General features: G+C 36.8%; 1 protein-coding gene and 1 pseudogene across 2 annotated transcripts; one reads left to right on the top strand and one right to left on the bottom strand.

Moving 5' to 3' along the window:
* The first annotated feature begins 9181 nt into the window (after nucleotides 1–9181).
* LOC145007432 (methylthioribose-1-phosphate isomerase-like) lies at nucleotides 9182–11000 on the top strand (annotated as a pseudogene). Its single transcript, XR_013662984.1, has 8 exons — nucleotides 9182–9340; nucleotides 9429–9528; nucleotides 9614–9856; nucleotides 9967–10110; nucleotides 10183–10240; nucleotides 10283–10418; nucleotides 10607–10687; nucleotides 10941–11000. The product of XR_013662984.1 is annotated as a methylthioribose-1-phosphate isomerase-like (transcript).
* Nucleotides 11001–16326: 5326 nt separating this feature from the next.
* Nucleotides 16327–20035, bottom strand: LOC145005594 (sodium/calcium exchanger NCL2-like). The gene is made up of 9 exons (XM_078964705.1): nucleotides 19541–20035; nucleotides 19250–19459; nucleotides 18959–19143; nucleotides 18720–18865; nucleotides 18335–18599; nucleotides 17772–17917; nucleotides 17421–17676; nucleotides 16839–17114; nucleotides 16327–16744 (listed from the first exon to the last, which is right to left on the bottom strand). Exons 1-9 carry the CDS (start codon nucleotides 19914–19916, stop codon nucleotides 16508–16510), a joined length of 2097 nt encoding a protein of 698 aa, XP_078820831.1. The 5' UTR covers nucleotides 19917–20035; the 3' UTR covers nucleotides 16327–16507.
* Between the last annotated feature and the right edge of the window lie 3337 nt (nucleotides 20036–23372).

Here is a 23372-nt window from a genome sequence, read left to right as displayed (position 1 = left end):
CCAGAGTTAGTGCAACACGTGCAGGACAGTGCACAAGGGAGTTTGTCACTCCGAGGGTTTAGGCTACTACAGGGTAGCGGGGTTGGTCATGTCAACAGAAGGTGATTAGTATTCCTCCAGATGTTGCAGGTATGTAATCTTCTATTGCTATTAGATGGATGTTGGGGATACGTATCGCGTTGGAGTTATGAGTAAGTTTGGATAAGTTAGATCTCGGGTCAGTTTCCTGCTAGTATTTGGGCTATCAAGGATCATATATGCCATCCTGCATGCCGAAAAGTCCTTGATGAACCCACAGAGGGATGCATCTTGCAGAGCGGCTTCCGCGTGTACCGTTATCATTCCAAATATTTGTCGAGATCTGTGCAAGAGTGTTGTTTGGAAGATCCTCGGTCAGGGTTAGAGTGATAGTTCTCCAGTGAAGTCAGTGTTCAGGGGTTCTATCATTGCTTCGGTATGGTCGGTAATTATCTGTGGATGAACTTTGGAGTTCAAGGCACTACCGTTGCTAAGATAGAGTTGGGGACAAGAAAAGGGTAGTGTTAGTCGCGGGTGTTAGATGCATAAGTGGTTGGTCATCGCATGTTCAAGAGAATTGTATTTTCGAATGGGTTGTGTTCGGTTAGAGATCAGTGGTACTGCAAGATTGGAAATGAGAACGAGGATTCGTCATCCAGAGTGAAGATTGATACTTTCAATTGACAACATGGGAGATGGATTGAGGTGTTAGATTGGACTAGATTTCAAGAGCATTCTTCAAGATTTTAGAGGATGGGCGATCTTAAGGCTTGATTGGTGATGGATCGCTAGCACTGGTAAGTACGGGTTGTCATCAAGGGGATACTAAGAAGCGGGAAGGATTGGAAATCCTTCAATTCTTGCGTGCAGTGAAGACTTAGTCGAATCTAAGTGGGGGAGAGAATTTTTATAAAGTTCTCCAAATGTGAGTTCTGCTTGCACGGGGTGCAATCTGTTGGGCACCTTGTCAACCAGAAGGGTATTCTAGTTTATCCAGCCAAGATAGAGGTCGTGATGCAGCGGGAGATTCCGAGGTCTCCATCTGAGATTCGGAGTTTCCTGGGTCTAGCAGGTTACTACCGGAGATTTACATAGGACTTCTACGAGATTGCGGTTCCTTTGACCCGACTGACCAAGGAATCGGTGGCCTTTCGTCGGGGGCCTGAATAATAGGCAGCCTTTGATACTCGCAGACAACAGTTGTTCGAGGCACCGATTCTCACCCTGCCAGAGGGTGTAAATGATTTCGTAGGTTACTGTGACGCTTTGATCACTGGTATGGGTACGATGCTGATACAGTGGGGTCACGTGATAGCAAGTTTCGGGAACCAGGTTAGAGTTCCAGTTAGGATCCAAGTTCAGTTGTGTGTTAGGTCGAGTGTGTATTCAATCGGTTTGGAAAGTGTTGTAAAAATATGGGGGTAGCCGTAGCATTCACCAGCAATCACATAGTTTGGAAAGTGTTGTAAGACTACGGGGGTAGCCGTAGCATTCACTAGCAGTCAGAGAGTGATAGAGTCTCGTGAGACTGCGAGTGTAGCCATTACATTCACTAGGTTGGTAAATGGCATGAGCGTGTTGTTAGAATGCGGAAAGAATAGTAGTACCCATCAGTTTGGGTGTAGCAGTGAGGATATGGAAATCCACTATTTTGATTTCGGATTTACCCAAATGGATTAGATCTGGTTAAGCCAGTAATAAGACAGTAGGGACGTCACTACAGTTATGAGATCAGAGAAGCAATGGACTGATTCAAGACGTGTGAGATAAGTCTACCATCGGTCAGATAGCAATCACTTTTAGTCTAGGATTTGATGATGACAGTATCCGACACATGGACCCGATCGGTTAGATCAGAAAGTAGTAGAGTCACACTGGCATGATAACTAGTGGCAACTAGTTCCAGAGAAGGATTTCATTCAGAAGTTGTGTGAGGCGAATAAGTAGGGAGTCCTTTGGCTCCACGGCTGGGTGGAAACCCAGTATTTCAGAAGATTGGAAAACGAATTGAGACCCAGGAGGTCTCGGTAGCTTTTGGTAAGTGTCTATGTAGCAGCGTATACTGCTTCAGGTAGATCAGTGTTCTGGCAGTTTCAACGTTTGGGCAGTGATAGTATGTGTGTTTTCGTTGCATATGCGCACGAAATAGCTGGTTTATTGGGGAGTGACAAGTCACCCACAACGGGATTAGCTGAGCCTTAGCCGAGAATAAGTGATCTTCAGAGGTAATTGGGTTTGTGGCCCAGGTTTACGTTGGGAACCTCAAGTTTTCAAAAGTGGAGTACTCAGTTGAGGGATAAGCGGACTGGTTCCATCAGTAATGATTCAGTATGATTGGTCTATCAGGGAATCAGACCATCTCAAGACAACATGTTTCAGATGGAGTAGATGTGATCTTGTTGAGAGAAATTCTTTCACCTGTGAAGTTTAAGGGCTTTACGAAGATTAGTCACAGTTGCCCTAGGAAGGCTAAGGCGTGCTCAGGATGGTGAATATGATGCTAGAGTGGTTTGGCGTGTATGAAATGGCAAGGAATGATTTCGAGGACGAAATCTAATTTAAGTGGGGGAGAGTTGTAACACCTTATTTATTTAATAAATAAATAAATAAACTTATTAAAGACTAGTAGCTTTAAAATCCATAATAATCAGTGAGATGTGGTTTTGGGAGCTAAATGTTATTATTTTAAAATCCGGGGATTAAAAGTGTAAGTTTTGGACCCCATTTGTAAATAATTATGAAGGCAGGGGCTATTGGGTAATTGTTTGGGACTTCTATTGAAAGAGATTTTAGGGCTAAGGGGCTGTTTGGTAAATATTGAGCTTGAGTTGTAATGGATTTATAATGTTGGGGTTCAAAGGGAAAATATTGGATTACATTTTTAAAGAAAAAGGAAAAGAGGGGCTAAAATTGCCATTATGGAAACAAGTTTGGGGGATCGGGGTATATAAACTCATCACCCCCGGTTTTAACCCTAACTCTAATGAAGTGTCGGTCGCCCCGTCTCCACTCCTCCAGCCGCCATAGCCGGTTTTACCCCTTGTGCTCCAACCAGATGGAGTCCCGACGACCAACGACTGCCGCCGTTGTTGAGCTCGCAAGCCACTGAGGTCAACCGTCATGCCTATCTTGCAGACGGGAATGTAACGTGATCGAAGGCGGAGCGAGGAGGTGTCGTTACGTGGGCTGTGAATGAGTGGTTGTTGCCGCCACTGCGCCGCAACCGATGAAGGCTAAGTTACCATCGGGATGGCTCAAGACCGGTCTGGATTGGTAGGCTACGAGTGCCACAATTTCAACCGCTATCACCACGTCTTCTTCTTCTATGCTTCCGTTAGCCTCCACCTACTGCCGAACACCGCAACCCACCGCCGTCACGTGCTGCTGCCGCCGCCACCCACCTCAGGTGGGTGTTGGGTTTATTAGTCCGAGCCAAAGTATATGTTTGTTGTGTATGGTGATGTTCCGAATCTCGATCAAGGGCTTAATGTGCGTGTTGATTGACTGGAAACCAAAAGGGACCACCACCACCACCACGAGGTGGTGGTTGCCATCGTGAAGCAGCTTTTGCCTCCACCAGGAGGGTGGCTGGGTGTTTGCAAACAGAAGTTTGGGTGGGTGTGTTTCTATTTTTTTGGGTGTGTTTGTGAGTATAGTCCAGATCGGCTGGAAAAATCCGCTGCCACCACGTGTACCACCACAAGGGTGGTTGCATGTGTGTGTTTAATTTAGTGTAGCGTGTGTGTGTGTTTATTTTAGTATTTTCATTGTAAATTGTAAAAAAATGAAATAATGGAAAGAAATTGAGAACCACTACCTTAGGGTGGTGCCTGCCACCACCGGCCGCCATGTCGGGTGGCGGTGTGCTTAGTTGTGATGGGGTTGCTAGTCTGTGGATTTTTGGACAAGGGAATAAAACCCTAATGGGCCCAATGAGGCTTAATGGACATAAAAGCCCAAACATGTGATCAATGGGCTTAAAGAAACCCTAATGGGTCTAATGGACCCTAATTGACCCAAAGAGACCCTAATGGGCCCAATAAGGCCCAAAGTGACCTAAAAACACAACCAATGGACTAATGGGCTAGCATTGGGTTGGAAAACTCTAAGGGCATAAAACCTTAATCGTGGGAATTGTTTGGGGCACACATGAGAATTATTTAATAACTTGAAATATTAAATAATAATAATTGGCAGAAATTAATCTAAGCAATATTGGACTTAATGGATTAAGTCCTTAGTGGCTTAAGTCCTTAATGGGTTAAGTAGGAAACTTAACCCTAATCGATATTTTATGTGAAACCCTAATTTTACTTGGGTTTATTATTGGGCTTTTCTTTTGGGCCTTATTGATTGGATTATTAATGGGCCATCCAAGAATAATCATATGGACTAAAATAATTTAATGGGCCTAGGGTAAGGCCTATGTAAAGGGTTGGGCCCAATTTGGAGAATTGGGCCATAGTTGGGCCTTAATGACTATATGGTGTTAGGCCTTAGAATAAGACCATGTATAGGCTTGGGTCCAGTTTGGAAAATTGGGCCATATGTTAGGCTTTGATTTCTTAGTGGACTTTGGGCCTAAGGATTGGGACTTGGGCTTAAATAAACCCAACCTTGGGGTAATGTAGTAATTATCCAAGTAAGTATTTATGATTATGTGTTGGGACCTAATTATTAATTGGGTGTTATTTGGGTGTTGACAGTTCGGGAATCTGTCATCTAGCAGCTGGAGTTTTATCTGCGGGACTTCAGCAGTGTCAGGTGAGTCTTCTCACCATACCCATGGGTCTACGGCACCAAGGCCGGCCCATTATGAGTTTATGATATATGTGCAATTACTCTGTGTCTTGATATGTATTGTGATCGTATGTTTTGTATGAAGACCCCGGGGGGAGCCTGTGGCCTTGGGTGTAAGACCATGTGGGGTAGCCCATGGCAGTCTAAGTAAAGACCATGTGAGGTAACCCATGGCCTTAGGTGTACGACCATGTGGGGTAGCCCATGGCAGTCCAAGTAAAGACCATGTGGGGTAGCCCATGATAGTCCAAGTAAAGACCATGTGGGGTAGCCCATGGCAGTCCTAGGTAAAGTCCATGTGGGGTAGCCCATGACATTCTTGTTGGTTCTTGGTATGCATGGCCTATGTGATCTGTTACTAGTATATATGTATGTGTGGTGTGTGGTATGCTCTGGGGAACTCACTAAGCTTCGTGCCTACGGTTTTCAGATGTGGTTTTAGGTACTTCGTGTTTTAAGGAAAAGAGTCGGCTTGATCGCAACACATCACACTGTGGTTTTCCGGACACGAGATCTCTGGGATTACACTCTGATATTGTTTTACGATAACATATTTTGGTTATTTCTACTTTGGTTTTGACATAGCATGATATTATGGATGTTTTCTTAGACTGTTGGTTTTATAATAATATATTTAAAAATGAAAATTTTACCCCTGATTTGTGGGTCGTTACAATACCAATTTCCAAGAGTATATTCGCTGAGAAGTTAGCTGACATTTAAATTTGGGACGTGGTTGTTTGGCATGGGGTGCCGCTTTCGTTGGTTTCAAACCGAGATGTTCATTTCACCTCCAGGACTTGGAGGAAGGTTCATGAGGAGTTGGGTACTTAGGTGCATTTTAGTACAACATACCACCACCAGACCAATGGACAGAGTGAGCGTATGTTTCAAACACTTGAAGATATGCTCCGGGCGTGTGTGTTTGATTTGGGAAGGAGTTGGGATAGTTACCTTCCACTGGTCGACTTCTCTTACAACAACAGTTATCATACTAGCTTTCACCGACCATCTTTTGAGATGTTGCATGGAAGGAGGTGTAGGACCCCAGTTTGCTAGGGGAGGTCGGACATCGGGTCATGGGGAGTATTGAAGTAGTACTCAAGAACACTGAATTGATTCAACAGGTGTGCGATAGGTTGCGAGTCTCACAAATCCGTCAGAAGAGTTATACAGACTGGTGGTGATCAGACCTTGAGTTTTAGGTAGGGGACTTAGTGATTCTAAAGGTGTCACCTTGGAAAGGTGTCATCCGATTTCAGAAGCAAGGTAAACTGGGCCCCCAATTTACTAGTCATTTCAGGATTACCTCCTGGGTGGGTAAGGTTGCATACCGACTGGATTTTCCTGATGAGCTCAGTCAAATCCACAACACCTTCCATGTTTCCATGCCCCTGATTTATTGGTCCCTTCCATGATGGCCTGAATTATGTTAAGAGACCAGTGATGATCTTAGATAAGAAGACAAAGGCCTTGTGTAACAAAGTAGTGTCTTTGGTCAAGGTCCAGCAACAACATTGGAAGGGTTCCGAATGGACGTGGGAGCCTGATGCAGAGATGCGAGAGAACTACCCTGATTTATTCATGACAGCGGACTTCGAGGGTGAAGTCTGATTCAAGTAAGGGGTATTTGTAACACCAGTATTTGAGGTATGTTCATTGTGACCCAACTCTTAAAAGAAATTATAGATATGGTCCCTATGTTTGGCGTACGAGACATGTACGTCGGGCATAGACGCGTAAAGGTGGATCGTGGATCTCATACGTATGTTGGGCGTACACAAGCAGGGGACAAACCCTAATTTTTAAGGTTTGGACCCTATTTAAAGAACATTATGGCCTTTTATCATTTCTTAAATCCAACCTCCATCCCTCTAAACTCTGAGATTGAAAGCCCTAAGCTTTTGAGTGATTTTAGTGCATTCATGATTGTGAAGAAAGATTGTTAAAGGAGTTATGTTGTTCTCAAGCCTTTAGATCCATCAACTACTCAACCTTATGCATATTTTGGAGGTATAAAGCTCCAACCTTGATGTACATTTCTTTAGATATTGTTCAAGCTTTGGGATTTGCACCTTTTTGGTCCTAAATCTTGATCCTTGTGAGTATGGAATACTTCAGGATCTTTAAGTTGTCCTTTCAAATATTTTATGATGTATTAAGTCATAAAAATGCAAGCTTGGATGTTGTTTCCCTTCCATGCATGAGTTATGGATGTCTTAATGGGTTAAGAAGTTATGGTTTTTGGATATGTGCACTTAATAGCCATGCAAGATCATAAAGTTGGAAATTTTATGGTTACAAACATCATTTGGCGACTACATATGGATTTTAGATGAAATGGCTTGCGAGATCAAGCCTTTATTAGGAAGAAAAGGTGGCAGATGCGTACATTGTGCGTACGTGGTCAGCTCCTTGACTTCTGGTCAATGTGGAGTATTTCGTGCATACGTGTTGAGTACGCCCAGCATACTCAGTTGAGTTGACTCGGTTGACTTTTAGACTTTGACTAAGTTTGACCTGGGGGTATTTGGGTATTTTGAGCTATAGACTCGAGTATTGGTCACTATTATATGTAAAGGTGACCGGTAGAGTCACTATTCGGAGCACTGTGTTGTTGTAGTTATTTTCGTTTATTCCTGAGGTGAGTCTCCTCACTGTATCTATGGGTCAAAGGCACCAATGCTGACCCATTATTCGATTACGTAGAATGCTACCTGTTATGTGATCTATTTGTTTGTGTGATCGGGTTGAAATACACCCCAGGGCAAGGCCCATTATTGTATGATCAGGTTGAAATACATCCCAAGATGGGACCCACTATCATATTATCGGGTTGAAATACAGCCCAGGGCAGGGCCAGCTATTATATTTCGGGTTAAAATACACCCCAGGGCGGGGCGCACTATAACATGTTTGGATTGAAATATACCCCAGGGCGGGGACCATATATTTATTGGGTTAAAATATAACCCAGGGCTAGGCCCGATTGTATGTTTGGTATGTGGTGCTTTGGGGGAACTCACTAAGCATCGTGCTTAAAGTTTATGTTTATGGTTTCAGGTACTTTCGTTACAAAGGGGAAGAGCCCGGTGTAATGGCACAACATCCTCCCCCTCATGATTTCTGCACTCTTGGATATTATTACTCTGATAATTTTGATATTGTACCTTGTGAATGTTTTGGAACAATTTGATGATTGAAACTATTGATTTTAAAATGAAAAATTTTATCATACTTTGGGATGTTACAAGTATTTTGGTATTTAAATATTTATTTAATGTAATGGTAAATATTTATGACCTTAGTAATTATATATATTATTAATCCTTAAAACCCCGGTGAACAGGAAAGTTTTGGGTTTCTCCTTTCCGCCACATTTTTTCTTTCCTTTCCTACTTTAGCCACATACGGATTTGTTTTAAAGGTTATATGTTTTTATTAGACCGCCTTCAAAGTCAGCTTTATCTTCTCCACCGCCTACCCTGGTCTCCTTTCATCTTCCTTTCTTCTTGGCTCTACTGCTTCACCTCCGCTTACACCAATGGTAGATAATTGCTTTTATGGGTTCCGATTTTGATTGTTCTTTACAAAGATGGAGGCGGTGATGAAATTTGTTTGTGAAAACAATTTGCACCGGCAAACGTGCATCCACGAACCAAAAACGTCAATAAATCAACCACCACCCACCACTCGTCCGTCGTATACGACTGTGCCGTCAATCATCGCCGACTCAACTCACTTTTACCCCTAAAAACATGTTTTTCTCTATACCTTTTTCTGATGTTCTCTAAAGTCGAGCATGTATGGATTTGTGAAATTACTTGATATATTTACTCGAATTGATATTTGAAGAATTATTGGGTGCACCTTCATGTAATCCTGAAAATGATCCAACAACTTATGGAGATTGTTATAATTGCAGTTGACCGTCGAACACCTCACTCACGACTCACGTCCCTCCGGTAAGTTTCATCGTCATCTACATGTGTTTTGCGACTCAATCCAAATTATTTGTAATTAGACATTAATTCCTTTAAGATTGGTTTACTTTTTTGCTAAATTGTAGTTGCTTCCAATTTCCATCAGTGGCATCTCAAGACGACTCATTTCTGCAAGCCATCCGTTATCACTGTGGCTCACTTCAGCTACTTCATCAGGTCCCCTTTCTCCTTCACATGCTTTGTTTATTCACTTCACTTCATTTGATTGTAATTGTTATTTTAAGCAGAGAAAACTTCCTCTTGATACGATCTATTTGGAGATTCGAGATGCTGCTGAAGGCTGGTAAGCTATAAACACCTAAAACATCGTTTTCTAGGGTTTTCTCTATTAGTTTCATCATCTATTTGTGTACATTCAGGAAAGCAATCAAAGATATGGTGGTTCGTGGTGCACCTGCAATCGCCATAGCTGCAGCACTTTCACTCGTTGTAGAAGCATCTAAACTGGAAGGATTTAGTGGTACACCAAATGACGCAGCATCGTTTCTCAAAACGAAATTGGAATACCTTGTCTCAAGGTAAACTAAACTACCAACACTATAATGTCCTCATACTTGTAATGTGTCCTCAAAACGTTTTCCTGATTTTTTGTGTACTATTTCTCAGTCGTCCAACAGCTGTGAATCTTTCAGATGCTGCAACTAAACTTACAGAGATTGTTACGAACTCTGCTGCAACTGCTACAGAGGCTAACCAAGTGTTCCTTGTAAGTCCTCTCTCCTTCTTTGCTTTTAAATCAGTAAACACAACAATTTGTAGATTCCTATCAAGATTGATTTAGTTACTTTCAGGCTTACATTGAAGCTACTGAAGTAATGGTGGAAGACGATGTTGCATCCAATAACCCCTCTCTACATGACAAACTCTATATCTTGAGCTACATGTTCCTATGACTTCTTCTTTATTGGTTCATTTCAATAGTCTCGCAACAGCTGGATTTGGAACTGCTCTTAGAGTAATCCGTGCACTACATGCTGATGGAGTACTAAAAAGATCTTATTGCACAGAAACCCGTCCATTTAACCAAGTAAACAGTCTTCATTATTATATGGAAATATGGAATAGTTCTTTAGTTGTGTGTGCACCCCAGGTGTTCAATGAAATGTATGACTCAATCAATATTGTTTTTGTTCATTTGTGAAAGTGTAAGGATCAAGATTGATAGCTTATGAATTAGTTCATGACAAAATACGGACAACTCTTATAGCAGATCCAGCAGCTACTGCTTTAGTGAAAACTACAAGTATCCATGTTGTCATTGTTGGAGCTGATCGTGTTGCTGCTAATGGTATGTTATTGACTTATTTCTACTTCAGATTAATCTAAAAATAAATAATAAAAAAAATAAATTTGATTTTAGGCGACACTGCGAACAAGATTGGAACATACAGCCTAGCGTTATCTGCTAAACATCTGAAGTAGGTAATTGCTACTTTAGCGATAATTAGTGATGAAATTAGGTGTTTAACTATTCTTGATCTGTTTTTGTTTCTGATGCAGTGGATGGATAAGGAAGGAAAGACTCCTCTAATATTAGCTTCCATGAATCCACAGTTATATGATGTCGCAAAAAACTTCATAGAATTGGGTACCAATGTGAATGGCTATCGTCTAGGTCCCAACTTTTACCCTTGAAAGAACATTGAATGGGACAAAAATGCACCTTTTTGTCCAACCAAAAAATTTGGAATTACTAGCTCTTGATTTCTCAAAAGACTAGAATGCCCTTATCATTCTGTTACAAAGCACTGCTTACATGGTATTTAATCATTTCAATTTTTCAGCTAATACTTTTGGTGATGAATGATGACTGTCATGATGTTGCAACAGTGAAAGCATATAGAAATGTTGTTGGTGCAGTTAAGGTAAATAACTAAATACTAAATACACATTCCAATTTCCTTTTGATATTTTTTAGCTCTCATATTTAATAGATTAACGATATTATGTTTGATTTTTAATGCAATTCTTTTAGAGCCGAATTATGGGATTTCTCAATTATCATGGCTTTGATTTCTTCTACGATTAAGCTCTCAAGGGTATGTTGACTTTTGATTCCTTTAATTATTTTCAAATTCTTTTTAAAAAATTTATATTTTTAAATTATTTCTGTTTTAGACACTCTCGAAACCAGTGGAGCATCCTTCTGAGCTTCCAAAGTGGAATTATGATAGATGAAGTCCTGAAGCACCAAGTGAAGACCGTGAAGTTATCTTATAGTAAGTCTGGTTTAATAAACAAATAAATAAAATAATTAACAAATTTCATTTTATTTGAAGTAATTATAATAATAATTTTATTTTTGTAGTTCCCAGCCAATCTTTAAGGACCCTTTCCGTGATGGCACCAACATCCTGGTGATTTATTACAATATCATACTTTCGAATTTCAATTTTTTTCTTAATATTTTGAAAATTGCTATTTTCTTAAGTTATCTATTTCGCTTCTTTTTGAAAGATAATATGTCACACATACACTCCTGGTGATTTATTACAATATCATACTTTCAAATTTCAATTTTTTCTTAATATTTTGAAAAATTGCTATTTTCTTAAGTTATCTATTTCACTTCTTTTTGAAAGATAATATGTCACACATACACTCCAGAATGACTGCCTATCCCTACAAACAAACGTCGTAAGGCTGCTGACATTTTCAGTGATCCTAAAGTTTTAGCACAGGTTACTGGTAGGTTTTTTGAGTGATTTTTTTTTCATAATTATCTTGGTTTTGAAGAAAATCTTATATACATTTTAGATGATTTAAGGTTTGGATTTGAGCAAGCGTACATTTTGCTTCAACAAGATGTGTAGTGGCCTTTGGGTTGGCCTGTTGGAGCCTACCCTGGTCCTTTGGTATAAATATTATCATATTATACTGGAATCCACCATTCCATTCATTTCCTTATTCCAGTTAAACTTCCTAAGGGTTTGGCAGAAATGGTCCCCTGTTTATGGGTATTGGTGCAATTTGGGCTTGCTTTTTGTAATGGGTCATTTTTCAGCCAATGGTTGTTTCCAGTGTTGGTTCAACAGGAAAACAAGTGACGTACGTTTAGTTTTGAACCGATATTTCACTAATTTTAATTTGGGAGGTTCATTTAATACCTTGAAATTGGAATCCTACCAATCAACCTATATTATCATAACTTGTGTTTTCCTACGTAAATCACATTGTTGCTTTTAAACTGCATTATGGTTCTCCAAAAAAATTAGCTTATCAAGAAAATAAAAAAAAGATATAAAAAACCTTCCCGAAGACAAGCATCCATATATCTAATATGTTTCTTTGTCTTATAATCTTTTGATATTTTGTTATCTTCAAGTATTTTGTTTCCTGAATATCTATTGAAGACGTTTCCAAAAAATGTATGTATGTTAACTATATGTTTATCAATATAATGGTATGTTCCGGTCGTACATTTTCAAGTTGAAAGAAAGAAAAAAAATTTGAATCAGCGCCAACGGGCGCACTTGATTCCATCTAGTTTTTATCGTTTCTTAAGGATAACTTAATGTGAGATGAAGAAAGTTGAGTTTATTTGATTAAAATAAATGATATAGAGATTTTGAGGAGGGGTATAAATAAATGAAATAGAGAATTGGGCACAACTTCTGAATTTAGGATTAGTTGAAATTCATAATCAGTATGTTTTTAGTATTCTTTCTGCATGATTTGGTGGTGTTCCTAGTCATGGATTAAAGGTAGGTACAACAAATGGATGATCACCAGTCTTAGGGTATGGTTTCTAGAATTTAGACCGATGAGTCCCTTGTTTTGGAGTTTATTGATGGGGTTAGTTGTAGTTTTAGTTTTTGAGAAATTTTTCATTTTGAGTGGCTGTCACTGTGATTTGGGTCTTACAGTTGGGAAGAGTATAACATTTATTGCAGTTGAGCATTTTTTCAGGTGAATGGATTGTTTTTTGGCAATTGTGATTTCCAAATGTTCTTTCGAGTGTTCTTTATAGATGCCTTGAATTCGGAGTGGTTAGAGGGAGCTTATGGAATATGTTGGTGTTGTTTTCAGGGATTCTAAACAAGACGGATTCAAGGATAAAATCCAGTTTAAGTGGGGGAGAGTTGTAACATCCTATTTCGAGAAGTTTATTATTTCAAGATTTTGGACAATAAATGGATCGATTAAAGGCCTTTGGATTTAAGGGAATAGGTTTTAGGCTTTATTGGATTTTGATAATATTGTGAGTGGGATCTAAGCCCTTAGTTTGTGATTTGGAGTCAAAGGGTAAAACAGGAAAAGTGATGTTCGAACTTCTTGCATAAATTAATGAGTTTAGTTCGATATGTGTTAAGTCAAAAGTAACTAGGTAGGGTTATGGGTCTCATCGATACCTTACCATGGATATAAAGATCGTTGAAAATGGAGTTGAAACAAAGAAGTTATGGTTGTTTAAAGTTAAGGTGGATTTGGGTGAAACCTATCGCCATGGCACGATAGTTGCCATGACATAGCAAAAGTGTTGCCACGACACCACAATTTTTCAGGCTCAAGCCCATGATTTTTAGGTTTTTCAGCATATTTAAGCGTAAGATTACGACTTTCTGGCCATTTTATGAGCCTCCATTACCTCTAGAACCTCATTAGGAGAAACCCTAGCATCCACCTTCAAGATTTGAGCTCCTCCTTTCTCATGTCTCCACTTTTGGATGTTTTTGTTATGATATTTTGATGAAGTTTAGAGATCAATAAGGTTTTTTTTGGTTTCAAGGAATGATGATTCAAGTTTGGATCCATCAAAGACCCTACATTTATGTACTATTGAAGCTTGGGTTGGCTATCCTGATGCTGAGGTATCTGTTGGGCTTCTTTTGAGTAGTTCATGTGAGTTTCTTCACTATACTCGTGGATCGAAGGCACCAATGCCAGTCTACAGATTATGTTTGTAGGATGCGACTCTTGCTGTATGTATGTGCTTGTTGTCTTTATGACTCTTGCAGGTATGTGTGTATGTGCTTGTTGTCTTTATTTCTCTTGTTGATATGACTTTATGCTTTATGTATGTGGGGTGAAATAGACCCTGAGGTGAAATAGACTCATTCGGTTGAAAAACACTAATTTAGTCGAAATAGACTCGCTCGGTTAAAAAACAACGATTGAATTGAAATAAACCCGGGGGTAAAATAGATATGGAGGTTAAATAGAACCGTTCGGTTGAAAAACATCGATTGAGTTGAAATAGACCCTGGGATGAAATAGATCTGTTACAGCTTTGAGCTGATATGTATGTGTGGTATGCAGTATTTTGGGGAACTCACTAAGCTTTGTGCTAAAGGTTTATATTTAAAATGTTTTCACGTACTTATGATTTCACTCTGACGTTTTGAGAGTATTTTTACTCTGATTGTCTTTTGGGATAATGAATGAATGATTTTGATTTATTTAAAATGAAAAATTTTCTCGGTATTTTTGGGATGTTACATATTATTTGTCCGTCTCCATTATCGGGCCATATATCGGTGTCAAGATATAAAGTGGGGCTTACGTTAACCAAGCGTTAGATGATTATCATACTTTGATTTAGATAAATAACATCTAAAATAATTTAGTTCCGAATTGTAGTTAGGCATGGCAATCGTGGCGTGTTCGGGTTGGCGTGTCGCGGGTTGGTAGGTTGGCGAGTCAAAATATGCCAACCCAAACACGACCCATTTAAATATACAGGTCACGGGTTGGCGGGTCACGGGTTGGTGGGTTTGGAGCATAAACCCATATATGACCCGTCAACCCATTTATTTATACGAGTTCACAAATTAGCAGGTTCGTAGGTCAGATTTAGGTTCGTGAGTCCGAATTTTAGACATTTAAGTCTTAAACATCCAAATGAAAATTAAATCATTCTTACAGACTTAGCCTTATAGGTTATGAATTACGACCTTAGACCATCCACCACGAGTCAAAATATCAAAATAGTCAAATGGTCTATGAATCAATGGTATATATTATATAATACTTATTAAATATTAATACTTGATACATAAACACATTTAAAAATAAAATAATTTTTTTATTAAGAATATAAACGGATTGGCGGGTCAACCCATTTATTTTTTGAGAAACCCATATATGACCCGTTTAATAAACGGGTTGGCGGGTTGAAAACTCAATCCAAACCTATTTATTTCGTGTCGTGTCGCGTGTCGTGTCGAGAATTGCTAGCCCTAATTGTAGTTTTTCTTCCATAATAGTTTTTTTATAATGTTATGTTGTTTTCTATTGTATATTGTCTTACCAAAAACTCAAACTTGTTACGACAACCAAATTCATTAATATTATAGTACTTTAAAATGATGGAGATTGAAAATAAAGCCATGACATGCTAGAACTCGAGTAGGACATGTGAGGCCTCGACGGCACTCATATTACATTAAACCGAAAAACAAGATCTAGGACATTGTTGTCATTAAAAATTGCGTTGAATTCACAATAGTTTTAGTTGTGTCCGTGAAGTTGGCGTCAATGGTGGTACCAGAGGAGAGATGAGATAACTATTGTAACTATGAAAAAACTATCAATCGTATTATAAGAGGTCGATTCACAATGTTCATCATAATTCATGAAATATACAAAACACAAATTTGACCTAAAATGTAAAATACATAAACGAACAATTTGTTAAAACGTAGATAATGATGTTCCGCTAAATATATTCATTTTGGGAAAGATTTTTGCTTTGAAAATTCGTTTTCTAGAATAAGAAAATCAAAAATTGATGTCGCGGTGCATATAAAATGCTAATATTAAGAATGCACGTCAAAAAAACCAAACCATATTTCTAAATACTAGTTCGATTATCACACTCTCGCCATAACTCATGAACATGGTTTAGGATGACAAAGATTCGAATACAGTTTTCCAAGGTAAGAAAACTACTTTACTAACTATGACGTAAAAAAAATGTAACTCTAAAAATTGAATGATAACATTTATTGAAAAATATGTTCTCGTTAATGAAATTACGATTAACGAATACAATATTGACTTGGGCTACACATACATGCCAAATATTGGGCCTGAGAATATACATATACATATACATACACCATATACTAACATATCTATATGAGAGGGGCATTGGTATCAAAACAGTAATTTAAATGAACTAAATACTCGGTTTAGTGCTTAGATTAAAACTTTAGTACTCATTATGAAGTAAAAAAAGTAAATGGTGTGAGTTTAGGATGTAATACTAGTATTTCCTCTTTACATACTCTAGGATAAAGTAACTTATCCTTGGTATTTAACATTACCCCGTATTGAAATTTAATTTGTATATTTTAGAATTAAGATCTTAGAACTTAGTCGTTAATAGCTAAATGCTTTAAGTTTTGGGATTTGAAATAGTAATTTCTAAAACAAGCTCTAATAAGGAAACTTGGTAATGATAGGAAGTAGTTAGTACACATGTAGAAGGTTTACCCAAATATAATACATGTTAGAGATAACATGTGTGTGATCCCTTAATAAATAAGCAAATAAGAGGAGATTAAGAAGAAAAGGAACAAATATACATTTCATCATCTCGTATGTTGTTTATACAAGTTTCAAAAGAGCACTTTTGTACATGAAAAACTAAAATGAAAAATCAATTTGAATACATCATCTCTACATTTCATCTTTTATAGAACAAAAGAAATTCTCCTCTACTTATTGTTTTCTTTTTCCTTTCAAAAATCCGCAAAAAAATACACAAAAATCAAAGATAAGGGATACAACAGGTAAGCTGTAAACGATGTCCAAATAGGAAGTTTTGATCTGAAGCCAGCTGTCGTCCCCATAATGATACAAACAATAAACACAATCAATAATTCAGCAGTGAAATGCCAAATCAGCCCTCGAAAATACACAACTGCTAAAAGAACAGAAAATCCTAGAACATTGTTCATAAACACCCCATCATAGATCTGCAAAAATAAAAACATAATATTAAAAAAAAAAAGTAATTTTATTTTATAGTTTATAGTTTATAATTTATATAACGCTGAATTAATTGATTACCTCAGAAAAAGTCAACGAAGTAGTTCTCTCTTTCCGTTGACTTGTAGTTTGGATTGCAACAACAGCCGCTCTTGCATTTGTGGCCAATGGGACAAAAACAAAGGACACAAAAAAAGAAGGAACGGTTGCTGAGTTGGACACATTTTGTACACTGTGTATAAGTGGTTCAGCCAGAAGTGCCAGCATGGCAATCCCAAGAACCAATAGCATTACAGCTTTTGTCCATCCCCACAAACTTCTATCCACGTTATCATTTTCATATCTCTCCCACGGTTTCTGCATAGTTATCAAATTACATTTCATTTTTAGGACCCATACCATAGTTTCGGTCTTTATTTGAGGTTCTTATAATGTTTCTGGTCCTTATTCTATGTAAAAATGACTGTTTTGATCCCTGAGTTAGCTGATTTTGCATTTTTGGCCGTAAATACGTAAATATAAGTCGTTTTACGTGAACAAGGATAAAAAAAAACGTTACAAAAACCTCAAATAAAGACAAACAATAAAAGAGAAAACATTTCGGTACCAAAATTGTAGAAATCAGTTATACTTAGGGACCAAAATTGTAAATTTGTAACTTACCCGTGATATATTTTTAGGGCCGGGTGTTGTAGGGGTCAATAGTTGATCATTTGTGTTGAGCAAATCTTTAAATCCATCAATGAATTCCTCTTCATCAATCTCATTATCTCCACTTTTGTCAAGATCTTCCATTATGTGAGATGCTGCTTCATCCACATTCCATGATGTTTGACCAAAGTCAACGTTCATCATAAGTTGTTTTAATTCGGATAACGATATTGAGTTATCGTTGTTGACATCTAAGCTCTTAAACAATCTACAATTTTCAAGAGGGATTATTTATTTGGTTAAGTGAATAATGATACATTAACTTAAATACCCTTTTGGAAATTGATTATTACGGTTTTATACCTCTTTATGGCTGACACATTTGGTTTTCCATCTTGTTTATAAAAGTTTCCAAATGGAGTATTTTTATCATGCCTGATAATTTCTGATACTAGAACCTTCATCATTTCACGTTCTTTCTTTTTGGTTTGAACCCATGGTTGGACAACCTAGAAATTAGATATTTCAAGGAATTTTAATCAGTTTTTTTAACATAACTACTATAAATTTTAAAAAGAAAGTTACAAAAAAAAATCGGGACCATTTTGCGGTTTAACCATTTATACTTAGTTTCTTTCAATCAAATCATAAACGTTTCACACGTTTTTCCAAATTAACCAATTTGACCTGATAAGGTCAAAATGTTAATTTGGAAAATAACGGGTGCAACCAAATATAACAAAATTACTAGTGAAACCTAATATAACATATAAAATGGTTAATTTGAGAAAAATGTCTGAAATGTTAATATTTCGATAGGAAAAGATAAAGTGTTAGTGTATAAACCATAAAATTGCTTAAACTACAATGTTTTTTTTTTTTTTTTTTTTTTTTTAAATTTTGTATAATTTATAATGATAAAGTACCTGATATAAATCTTTCCAAGAACTAACTGAACGATAAGGTTTATTTACTGCATTTTTAGTCTCATCAAGCCATTTTGTGAATCTATCAGTGAACTCATCAATTGTTACTTTTGTGTCACCATCATAATCAAATTCTTTCATTACTTCTTCAATTGTTTGCTCTTTATCCCAAGTTAATTGCCTAAATTTTATATCTTGTAGAAGTCCTTTGAGTTCAGGAAAAGATATGAAAGCATCCCCATCTTGATCAATCTTTGTAAACAAACTGTAAACCAATACCCAAACTTAATCCAAATTTTAATTTATAAAAAAAAAAAAAAAAAAAAAAAAAAAAAAAAAAAAAAAAATAGAAGAAGAAAAAAAACAAAACAAAAAAGAAACGAACCCTTTTATAGCAGGCAAGTTCGCTAAACCATCTTCAGTGAGTATTTTATCTGCAGTGTGCTCTTGCAAATGTTTCAATATGTCTAAAACTAAATGCTCATGCTTTACATATGACAATCTTCTCTTTTGGATCGAGGGCTCAAACACCTACACAATTATTTAATAAAAAAACGTTGTAAGAAAATCGACCCATGTAACAATTTTATATTTTTTATGTTCTTTAAATTGATGTTTAATTACCTGATAAATGAAGTAAACTAACAAGAAAGTAACCGAAATAGGAAGTGTGATTATGAAAATATATCCATGAGAAGCATATTGCATCCCAAATAATTTCGGGATCAAAAGAAACAAAAAGGGTATAAGTGAAAGGAGCATAATCTTTGCAGTTGAACTTGTTTCTTTGTCTGTAGTTACACCACATCCTAAAATCAAGAAACGAAAAGAAGTTGAGAAAACGACACCAAAATAATTTAAAATTGTAAACCCAAAAGTTAAATGTGAAAAAGATTGAATCTTTATGTAACTAACGAGTAAGAAACGAAAAGAACTTCTTGAAATGGTTTCGGGTAGGAGCCAATGAAGTATTAGAATTATATTCACATTCAAATTCTTGACTTCCAATAATTACACAAGTTCCCCAAAGTAAAGTGAGAAGAAATATTGTTGATCCAGCTAGCAACCCAACACCAGTAAGAACATATTCTTGAGCTACTTCTTGCGTGTTAAAAAGTCCAGAAACTACAATTTATAGAAAATCTTGTTAAAGACCAAATTTTGTTATGATATATAGAATCTTTTTTTAAAAAAAGAAAAACATACCAAGAAGAATTAATGATTCTGGAAGAAAGCCAAGGACTTGAAAAGCACTAGCACCAAAGATACCAGGGCCAAGAATCTTGAAGATTCTTTTTCCACCAGAAGAAACGTAACATTCACCATGATATAACAAGTATTCGTATACAATAATGAGGAAAAAATGGCCTAGAATGTTCTCTGAACATGGTAAAAATCCATACATTTGCTCACAATGTTCTTCTTCTGAAGAATCGATTCCTTTGAGTTGCAAGAAAGACGATCTTTCTTCACCTTGTGCCACTTCATCTTTTCCATCTGAAATTAAACGTCCACTAACTTTCAAAGTGAGCAGAATAAGAAGAAAGGATGAATAGAATGCAATCTTTGGAAAGTTCCCCATGTTTATGAAAGATGTTTGATGTTAATGAAACTTTAAAGAAGGTATTTATGTGATGAGAATGAGATTTCTTGAGAACATTAGGAATATGGAAGACTTGTAGTTTGATCCATTACATGGTTGACTATTTGTTCAATTTGCATTTGTATTTATTTGATACATGAGCTGTACATGTACAACTACAAGCCGCCTTAGAATATGTTCATGTAAGAAAATTATAATAATGTAAGTGTCCACATCCATATGGTGATTGTGATATTTAACCGATCTTGGGTGAAAATTGAAAGATCAACTGCTCTTAAGTTTCCTTAATTATTTATATCTAGACAACTTTACACAAATGGTCCTTGTGGTTGGTAAAAAATATCATTGCAAGTCCTTTTAATGAATTTTTAATATGATTGGTCATTATTAGGTTTAAAATACACACGATGGGTCATTATTAGGTTTAAAATGAATAAGCATGTTAAAAATTCCTGAAAAGGATTTGCATGTGGCATTTTGTGCACCATTTGTGTGATTTTGTCTTATATTTATGTGTTTTTGTATCTTATAACTTGATGCATTTACATATAGTAGATATTCTAAAGATGATTAACTTTAATCCATTACAAGAAGAGACTTAATCTAAATTACATGTTAAAGTATTAGAGATTTTCGAAGCTGGAACTAGTTGACCTATGATTTAAAAAAAAAAAAAAAAAAAAAAAAAAAAAAAAAAAAAAAAAAAAAGAGAGAGAGAGAGAGAGAGAGAGAGAGAAATGGCTGCTAAGTTCACATGCAAAAAACTACCTAACACAAGGATCCACCATCCATCAACAAGACAAATATTTGAATTTACTTCCACTTGATGATGAAATTAGACTAAGATATTATAATAATTATATTCCTTACATCAACAAAAAGAAAAAAGCACGATAAAAATTGCCAACTAGCAGTACTTATAAGAATTGAATCAATGGAGTCGTTGTAGCAGGTGGAAAGCCAAAGGGGTTTCTTCTTGAAACACTCCACCAATACAAACAAATACTTCTATCGATTTAGCTTTCAACTTTAGATTTATAATTAAGTGCTTCTGAAGAATTAGTCAAACCACGATAACTTGAAGATTATTCATGAAATTTGATTAAGTTAATGAAGTGAACAGCTGTTACCTTGATGAGAAAGAAGAAAGTCCTAAAATCTGACCTGTACAAAATCACAAACGAATAAAAAATCAAGTTGTCGAGGATTTGGTATAGATCCGTGACAACGATGTTAGATGATTAGATCAACATTGCACAAACATGAATACATCATACACTTGAAACTTTCTGATGAAATCTGAATATTTATGCTGATGGAAATTAATATCTCGAATGAAACATTAAGTTCATGTGTTGGAAACGATAATCAAATTATTTGAAAGTAAATTAATTACACAAATGATCCGTGTATCACATGAAAAACTGTATTTAAGTTTAGAGATATTGACATTAGACCGGAGGGAGCGGAGAAAGGTCCTCACTTTTTGTGGGTCATATCATTTTTTTCATCTAAAATCCAAGGAATAGGTGGGAATGGCTTCCCTCGCTAATTATTTATATTTTTAAATAATTTTTTTTTATGATTTATAATTTTTAAATTAATACTAAACATAAAATTTAATTAAAAATAAAAAAACATTTCATTAATTAAAATAAAATTACATTAAACCTAATATTTAAATAAGTAGAAAATTTTAAAAAAAAAAAAAAAAAAAAGCAAACAAAAACTCAAACAACCCACAACATAGAAAACATAATTAATATCCTAATTTAAAAAGAAAAAACAAAATACGGCACTCGGAATCATCGTCCTCGTCATCAACCTCATCGTCTTCATCATTCTTCCGAACGTCACTCTCGTCATCAGAATCTTCGCTCTCGACGAACATATCAGAATCCTCGTCTGATTCGTCAAACAAATCATCGTGAGAAAACTCTATCGGGGGTTGAATATGAGCCATATAAATGTGTTCCACCAAATCAACACGAAGGGTGTGATGAATGTCACGATTGTGTACTTCTCTTCTATTCGACCTATACTATTGTGTACCAACGACTACTCCTTCGACATTTAGCAAAACTTCATTTTCGTTCTACCGACATATCGCTCTTCCTTCGTCTTCAAGAATCATATTATGAAATATGATACATGCACACATTACGTGTTGGAACCTTTTCACTTCATATGACCTTGCCCCGATTACTAGTACTTGCCAACGTCTCTTAAGTACACCAAATGTTTGTTCCACATCCTTCCTAGCTGACTCTTGTGCCTCTTTAAACTTTTTCTTTTTCGGGTCGTTAGGACATGTAAACGATTTCACAAAAACAAACAGGGGAGTATATATACCGTCAGTAATATAGTATCCACGCTTATATGCTACCCCATTTGTTTGAAAATGTACATCGTGCGACTTTCCAAGATAGATATCGTTAAATACCGGCGACTAGTCTAGCACATTGATGTCATTGTTTGCACCAGCTGGACCAAAGAATGCATGTCATATCTAAAGATCATGTGATGCGACAGCCTCTAGTACAATCTTCGGCTCTTTGTGGTCGCCTCTCTTATACTGACCACGCCATGTGTTGGGGCATAATGACCAACCCCAATGCATGAAATCGATACTACCAAGCATTTCAGGGAATCCATGCTTGCCTTCATGCACCGTGTACAATTGGTGGATATCATTGATAGTTGGTTTGCGCAAATATCGTTGCCCGTAAACCAAACAGATCGCTTTGCAGAACTTGTACACACATTGGGGCATAATGACCAACCCCAATGCATGAAATCGATACTACCAAGCATTTCAGGGAATCTATGCTTGCTTTCATGCACCGTGTACAATTGGTGGATATCGTTGATAGTTGGTTTGCGCAAATATCGTTGCCCGTAAACCAAACAGATCACTTTGCAAAACTTGTACACACACTCCTGCACGGTACGCTCTGATATCCTAATATACTCGTCAAATTTGTTTGCGCCCATGCCATATGCTACCCATGGGCGGCTCAAACAATTTGGGAGCTCTAAGCAAACAAAAAAAATTAGGCCCCTTCAAGGGGGCAATGAGATTCGAACTTGAGACCCTTATTTTTTTAAACTATTGCTTTTACCATCAAACCAAGCTCCAATATGTCTTTGTAATGCAAGAAATACGTATATATACATATATATAATTAACAAAATAAGTTTTAAAATTAGGGGCTTTTTAGAATTAAGGGCCCTAAGCTCTTGTTTAATTTTGCAAATGGTAGAGTAGGACCTGATGCTAACTAACGAATTGCAGCCGTGCATTTTTTGAATGGGAGAGAAACATTTTATCCGTCTCGCATCCATTTTCCATTGAAAATATGGAAAGAGGTCTTCCAAATCGCCAACAATACGTAAGAATAGTTACTTCTTCATCCGGAACCGACGTCGAAACTT

Source organism: Lactuca saligna, chromosome 7 (genome assembly GCF_052625555.1).
Source record: "Lactuca saligna cultivar CGN05327 chromosome 7, ASM5262555v1, whole genome shotgun sequence".
NCBI classification, from domain to species: Eukaryota; Viridiplantae; Streptophyta; class Magnoliopsida; order Asterales; family Asteraceae; genus Lactuca; species Lactuca saligna.
The sequence above is the reverse complement of the archived record's forward strand: the minus strand, read 5'-3'. Positions and strand labels throughout refer to the sequence as shown.

What these genes read in the sequence shown, in the direction of transcription:
- LOC145005594 (XM_078964705.1), bottom strand. Translation starts at nt 19,916, where the DNA reads ATGGGGAACTTTCCAAAGATTGCATTCTATTCATCCTTTCTTCTTATT. An exon ending in CTTGGAAAGATTTATATCAG is followed by an intron (nt 17,918 to 18,334) that starts GTACTTTATCAT and finishes TCTAATTTCTAG; the next exon opens with GTTGTCCAACCATGGGTTCA. An exon ending in AATGTGTCAGCCATAAAGAG is followed by an intron (nt 17,677 to 17,771) that starts GTATAAAACCGT and finishes TGAAAATTGTAG; the next exon opens with ATTGTTTAAGAGCTTAGATG.